Source organism: Clupea harengus, chromosome 13, assembly GCF_900700415.2.
Source record: "Clupea harengus chromosome 13, Ch_v2.0.2, whole genome shotgun sequence".
In the NCBI taxonomy this organism is placed as follows: Eukaryota; Metazoa; Chordata; class Actinopteri; order Clupeiformes; family Clupeidae; genus Clupea; species Clupea harengus.
The window spans coordinates 12,853,671-12,861,445 of record NC_045164.1 but is presented as its reverse complement, the minus strand read 5'-3'; the positions used below and the strand labels follow the sequence as shown (position 1 = coordinate 12,861,445).

At 42.3% G+C, this 7,775-nt stretch overlaps 1 protein-coding gene across 1 annotated transcript; it reads right to left on the bottom strand.

Annotated features, from left to right (window-relative positions):
• Positions 1 to 5,563: 5,563 nt before the first annotated feature.
• On the bottom strand, positions 5,564 to 7,775 carry LOC116223262. Its single transcript, XM_031579314.2, has 2 exons — positions 7,579 to 7,775; positions 5,564 to 7,187 (listed from the first exon to the last, which is right to left on the bottom strand). The coding sequence occupies exon 2, from the start codon at positions 7,059 to 7,061 to the stop codon at positions 6,420 to 6,422; it is 642 nt and encodes a 213-aa protein (XP_031435174.1). The 5' UTR covers positions 7,062 to 7,187; positions 7,579 to 7,775; the 3' UTR covers positions 5,564 to 6,419.

The following is a 7,775-nucleotide window of genomic DNA, read 5'->3' as shown; positions in this document are numbered from 1 at the left end:
TAGACAACGTCCTCATTGCACTATATGATGCTTTTAAAGGTGTGGTGATTGAACTGTAAGTGAAAGCAATGAGAAGCTGTAAAGGTCTGTGTGTCTAGGATCGTGAGGGGAAAGGAAATGGGATCACTGACCTTTGCAGCCAATCTCCCCAGTGTTCAAACAGCAGCATGAAAGCCAGGTCTGTTTCTGAAGTCCTGCGCAAAATGTCAATTGCAACTTATCCCACCTAAGGACTTATCTGAAAGTGGACTCCCTCATTTTTGTAATGGCTTTTAAGTGGCTGTTCACTGGCCACTTTTACCTTCTTGTGGAGAGTTTCCTCATAATTTAGTTTTATGACATTATCATCACAGTAAAACTTTACAGTCAAGTTTTGAATGGCTTAAATGGACAATGGACATGTCAGCCAATATTGTATCATACTGTTTGCTGCTATCTTTGCAGTGAGGGGTTGTAAAAATGAAATGATTTGGGTAAATTCCTCTCCTTCTCTCAGAGGTTATTTCAACTGTATCTGGAACTATGGAGCGTGACTTTTATCTCAGCAAAGATCTTTTTTATTGCATGTGTAAATGGGCACTGGGGTTTCATAATGGTAGTGCTGCTACATTAACCGTAAGAATGAGACTGCATTTTTTGGTGATGACAACGACTGTGGCTCCACCGCCTGACCCACCGAACACCCCCTCCCCTACACGCACACACACACACACACACACACACACACACACACACACACACACACACACACACACCGACACCGTGCCTGTCAAGAGATTGCCCTTAGCCCGGTATAGTACACACTACTTAGCTCATGGGGAATTCCTAGTTCCTCTACTGCCCAGGAAGTGTTATTTTTTCTCTTTTTCCCTTTTTTTGTTTTATGGGAATCCAGGGCAGAACCAGTCAGATGTTTTCCTCAGAAACCCTGAGTATTGATTCATAGTGAGGGGGCGTGAGGTTCCCTCCCACTGTTTCCTTCTTACTGGGAAGTGACTGTCGGACTTACCGTATGAAAGAGCATGAGCCACACAGACACACTCAGAGAGAGAGGGAGAGAGAGAGAGAGAGAGAGGGGGACGGTGTGAGAGATCGGTATTTAAGAATGCATCTGAAAGTGCTTTTCTATTCAGGACTGTGACCAGGACTGATTGCTGTTTTGGAATTTGGAAATGAACCAGCTGCTTCTCTTTGGCTATCTGATTTACAAACATGTTCTGTGTTCATTGGGATGAATGGCAAACGTCAAGTGTTAGAGCCCACAGCTGGGAGGACTCACCATCTCCGGTACACAGGTGGGTATTGGAAGGCATGTATGCGGTACTGGTTTACTAGAGGGCTGCACTTCAGAGGGGAAAAAAACTCCTTCAGGAAGTTTTCATTCCAGGGGTGAAAACATGTTGAAGAGCAGCTCAGTGTAGTTCAAGTCAAGTCAGCATTCATATTTGTATTCTGTTACTTGAAAGTTCTGTTTTGTTAAAGGGGGGTTGGGGTTAAAAAAAATAATTTCAATGCCTCAACAATGTAATTCATGAAAAGGAGTTAAAGGAATATGCGCAACAGAGTGTTGGGAAAGGTGGACATATTTGGGCGGAAGTACAGGGGGATTCCTGGGTCTCTGGGGTAGTAGAACTGGTTCACTGCTCCCATTTAACGGGAAGACAGTTTCCTGATAGTCCCCAGGTGTGGCCATCAGAGTGGAAAACCTGAACTTGCTGCAATTCAGCCATGACAGAGGAATCCATTTGTGTTCTGTAAATTATAAACTGAGTTATCATAGACATCGCACAGCAAACTGTAATATGGTAACCGTAAACTGCTTACAATGGCTGTGAGTGTTAATTTACATGTTTGGTAGAGTTTGTGAACTGGCAGCATGAAAAATGTATTATTCAGGCCATCTGAAATGGATGGGGACCACTTTTAATGTATTTTACTGTAACTGTGCTTACAGCTAGGATTGCACAATACATTGTCAAGCTCAAGTTGATGGGTCAGCACATATTTAACTGGTCTGATCCAGCACTTACACGTGTTAGACTAAGGCCATTAGCTAGCATGTTTAGCATACTTCTCAGCTAGAGTATTGGCACATCTCCTTTGTCTTTATATTATACTGCATTTATATATCATAACGTGTATTGTATATAAAAAGGAAATTAATGGAAAGATATGACTGTAATATGCATCTCTCAGCTGTGACCTTATGGCCTGGAGATGGAGATAGCAGCTGCTGTCTGACTCACCCCGTCATCACCCAGTCAGATGGCTTCACAGGCAATGTGTGTGTCGAAATCAACCTCCACATTTACAGTAATCTGACTTTCCTACAGGGCAGATGTGGAGGATGTTTCATCATAGCAGGGGGGTTGCTGAAACCAGTTTAGTTACATCTATAGAAATAATGAAAGTAAGCTAAATAAAAAAAAAACAATGTGTGCGTAATATGGTATTAATGACGCACGGTGGATGAGTGAAAACAGTGATTCAAAACTGAAGATGAACTTTTGAAATGACTTGCCTGTGTGTTGAGCCATGAGAACTGAATTCCATAGATGCTGTGGAACACAAAACTCATCTATGGGCTCAGTTCTTCTGGCTCCACGTTCATGATCTTCACAGGAGGAAGAAGCCAGTGCCAACAGCAATATCTGCAGGCTAAATATTTAACAAAAACACAGATGCACCATTGAATAAAGAGGCCCGCAGAGATTTCCTCTTATTTACATTGAAAGTAAACTAGATTATACAAAATTGCTATAAATTTTTCATTCTTTCTAAAATGTCTGTTGTCACAATTGAACATACAAGAGATTGTTTATGCACATTGTTTAATTTAATGTGAAGTTCAATAAAAATCAATGTATTTGAAACCTGTTGATAAGAGTGGTTTGTGAAAACAATGTGAAATCAGTCTCTGTCGCCTAACAGGCAAATCAACACATGCTTATCAGTGAGCTAGAAAGGATGGAAAGAAAGGAATGTATTTTTCTGAACTGATGTGGTTTTGAGGATCAGCATGGTGTGGAAAAGGTATTTGTACTTTAACGGGTGTGTTTACATTAGCACAGGGCAACTTCCTCCTTAAGGTAAAGCCCAATGAGAATGAGGTTTTCAGTGATAAGGCTTCAGGTCAGATATTGAGTGGCTGCACAAATACCACACCTCATGCATCTCATATAGTACCACTTGCAAATGCCACACATAGGAATATAATGAATGTGACTCAATCAGAATGTAACGTACCGCATAGCAGTGTGTAATATGACTGCCGCATAAAATCAGAGAATAAGAGTGAAGCCCAAACAGTATTGAAAAATATATAAAATGACAGAATAACATAAACATGTAATTTAACCCTGGAAAGCAGTGGTGGGCTCAGGCTACTTGAAGAGCAGGGGCGAAAAAAAAAAAAATGGCCACCTGCTGAACAATGTGGAGCCAGAATCTGGAGCAATCCGGATTAAAAGCTTTGAAATGTTTATTCCACAAACAAATACAGTTAACCTAACATAATCTAAATTAAACTAAAGGCAGGAGTGTTGCAAGGAGTTGAAAACATTCAGGCTTAGCCCAGACCTGTAGGGGCCTAAAGACAGCCCATGGCAGGCAGTGCTTGTCTACATGAAAACACATTTATGCTAGGTCACACTGATATGGGACATGGATGTTGCCGTAGGTCATCGCTACAAAATTGTTAATAATGGAGAAAACATTGATGTTTAGTTTTTATAGGCAGAAATGTGAACATCATACTGTTTGAATATCAGAAAACACAACATCAGCCTTTGTTTGGCAAACCAAGGTTTAAATGGGCCTATGAGTGATGCCTGGAGATTGACTTTTAACTGGGAGACATTAAAGTTGAGTCTGAACTGTTCTCATTTGATCAATCTAGAGGGAACTTTTCAACCATGTGGGCACCAGGGTGGTTACAGTTAGCGTCCACAGCCCAAAGTTCTCTCTAGCTGATCTTCCTTGTTTCAATATCGTGCCAGTTCATCCATTGCCCTTGCTTTGCTTTAAAAGCCGCTGTTGCTGGTCAAGCTTCCTCTTCTTGCTCGTGAACAAAGCTAGTTATCATCTGCCTCCTCTCTGGAAATGTAGCCTTACCCCACTGTCACCTAGTCCAAACCCTGCTGTTTCACTTTGTACCTGCCCAAAAAGGTCTTAGCAATAGTCCTGATAGCCTTCACAACAACTTAAGCTTTAAAACCTGTCCACGGTCACTCAATGTGGAATTGTACCACCTGCCTAAACTCTTCACAGGTTTTTCTACAATAGAAGTGGGCAGAGATAGGCTTAGACCTGGGGGAGTTCTTACACTTTAAGATACTTTGTATTGGGTATTGGTGGATGTCACTCCATACAGTTCTGGAATAGTTTAGCAGCGCTGCCCCTCTCCTGATAACCAAGGTTTTCAGACCAAAGAAACAGTTGATTTTTATCATATTTATAATTTCCAGTATACAAGACAAACATTGTTTTCCTGTGATGCTATGACATGGCCGGTCAATTAGAAATCTACATCAGTACAGTTCACATCATGATGGCGGCAATTTTCAGATTATCAGTAGATAAGCTGTAGCCTATTATTCTGAGTGAATGTGTGGGAGTAGGCAAACATTCCATCCCCACCCACACCCCAACCACAAATATGTCGTATCTGTCGCTTCCAGTGTGACTCAGGACATATTCCTGGGAACTGGACGATGAAAATCACATACTCCCACATGGACATGTTTCCTGTACAGCAGAAGTCCAAATAACACTGTTGACTTTAAGACATGTGTCAGCTTTAAACAATGAGAAGGGTTCAGGAGACCCGAAGTTCCAACGGCATGAATCGGCTTTCCTCATTAAATTCAAAGGTGCTCTTTGGTTGGGTGTTAAGACCTGCCCAAGAGGAAGACATTTTGTATGGCACATCCAGGCAAATTAGTCATGAGTCTTAGGCAAAAAAGCTATTCTTTAGAAATCAGTGTTTAGTCTGGCTGGTGGGCATAAACTCAAGGAACACAGATGGAATATCCTGACAGTTTTTGCAGGTCAAAGGTCAGAAGTGTCAGTTGAGTCACTCAGTCACAGAGTTGAGTGTCAGTTGAGTTCATGGCACCGCAATTTATTTTCTTTCGCTTTCATTCTCTGTTCGTTTACACACACACACACACACACACACACACACACACACACACACACACTTTCCTGTAAGAGTTTGGAAGCAGTGTGGAAGTTTTCTTTTTCATTCTGGTGTATCCAACCAGGTCACTTGTTTCAGCTCACAGAAATTGTAATCTTTTGTAAGTTTTCGAGATGAAAATCTGAGGTATAAGTGGAAACAATGAGAAATTATCTCAAATTTGAACACTTTGCGGCGGCAGTGGGACAATATTAGTTGTTTAGGCGCCAGGTGTCATCCACCACCACTCAGAGAGTGACTAATAATAAGATAACAATTGTATTCGCTATCTATATTAACTAAAACAACCAAAGAAACACAAGCCAGACATGATTTGTTTAACAAATGTATTACATTCAGTTCAAAGCAACAAAAAAGGTCAGTAATAGTCACTTTAGGGGAAAACAAGGTGGATCTTCCGCATCGAGAAAAGCATGCAGCTTCGGCAAAAGGAGGGGAAAAAACGTTCTTCGGTGAAAGACCTCTTCGTTTAGCCTACACACAGAAACAACTAAATTAACATAAAGAAAAAAACACAGGCTTCAGAGTTTCAGCTGCAGGTTTAAACAGCGTTACTGCAGCCGCAATTCAGTAGGCTACTAACGTTATTTGTGTTCCTCTAAAGAACACAATAGAACGGCAGTTCGGCATCACAACAAGGCCCAAAACTCTTCACACCATTTCCACAACCTTTGAAGAACTTTTAAACATAAGAGTGTAAATAAAACAAAAGAGTTATCACGTTTACACACAACGTGTCCTCCCGGCGCACATTTAGGCCTACTTAGGTTCATAACCAGACAAAGGGCAGCCCAGGTGCCAGAGAAAAACAGAAATTTCCATAAACAAAGAAATAAAACAATAGAATGGAAACCCCCCAGAAAGGAATCCTCCCCGGTAACCGAAGTTCTCAACTTTACACCAGACAAAAAAGTATAACTAAAAGTATAAAACGCAACTCCGCTACTGTGTCACCCGCTAAATAATGACAAAACAGTTCACAACGCAGAAATGTGATCACGGAGCTTAACAGTAGGGAAGCGAAGATTACCCGAAGATGTCATGTTTTAGAAAATGTTTTATTACAAGGAGACATTTTTTTTATTGCTACAGCTTCTATGTTTATGTCTGCGAGTACAGTCCCGTTTCCACATACATCTGATAAACTTCTGTCACCCCACTACCAGAAAGTCCTGATGTAAAGTCTGTAGTCATGACCATAACATATCTCCATACCTCATTACTTCACACGCTTTGCTCTCTTCTTTCTCCTTTGCTCCACTGTCACACTCACACTATCTGCTTCAGGGCTCTCCAGCTGACGCACCACTTTCTTTTCCACTCTGTACTCCTGCTCGCCCACCCGCGGGTCTCCGTGCACCACAAACTCCCCGCCCTGGAAGCTGATGCTCACGTCGGTCCGGGGGTAGGTGCCATACACCCGTCGCAAGTCCTCCTTGACAAGGTCTGGAAGTTCCCTGCGGGGGCCATAAACCCTCTCCAGCCTCCCCCATCGGAGCTCCCCCCTCAGGGTGAATGTGTCAGGCCAGGACGCTGTGAGGGGCTGGCTGTGGTTAGGTTTAACAGGGCCCAGTCTCTGGCTTAGTGGTGGCTTCACAAAGGGCTGAGACCATAAGGGTTTGTTGTAATGCCAGGGAGGAACAGACACCTGTACCGGCATTGATCCGTAGAAGAAGTGGAACTCCGTCTGACCTGTTGTTTCTTGCGGACCACCGATACTTGGTACCACCAAGGTCACAGGCAGCTGAGAAGGGGGCTGGATTGGAGGAAGGAAATGACTGGGCCAGTGTGTGTACTGACTGATCCCTGAGGAGAACATGGGGTAGTATTTGTGGTATGAATATGGGTGATAGTAATCCATGGTCTACAGAGATGGGAAGGGAGGGGAAATGGGAAGACTTGATGCCCTTGACTGCGGAGCCACGCAGGGAGTGGGTAGCAACCCCTCTGTGTATTCCAATGGAAGAAATAGCTATGGCTGCTTCATCTGAATGAAAGGTGAACAAACAATAGGTCAAATAATGATAAGACAACACCACAGTTCTCTTCAGAGGTGACCTTCATTTCCGCCCGCATAGGATTTCCAGTTGTCAAACATGTGGTTACTACATAACACAAACTAAGTAAGCAGAAAGACTTTACATCCACTAGACAGAATTAGGACATAGCCTACCAGTCCTATCATTTCTGATGATTATCCCTAATTATTGCACAAAGTAAAATTGGCTTAAACTAGTGTTTACAGAACTTGTACTTTAGCACTGTAACACAAAACAGAATCTTTCATTGTCAACATAACTTTTATAGTTCAGGTATGAATGTGCAAAATAGTTTTATGACAGCTTGCTCAAGTTCATGATGGAAATAGATCAACTCACTTGCCCAGTGTACGGGTTGAAAAAGTCAAAGTTTCAGGTGAATACAATCTGCAAAGGCTTCCTGAAGACAGAGTTATTGTTATGCAATGAGTCAAGCTGAAGAACAGCCTCTGCCTTTGGCTCAGCTCAGTCTAAGAGACTGTATCCAAGCAGCTGGTACAAAGCAAGTCATTTCAAACAAAAGCCCCATCTCAGAG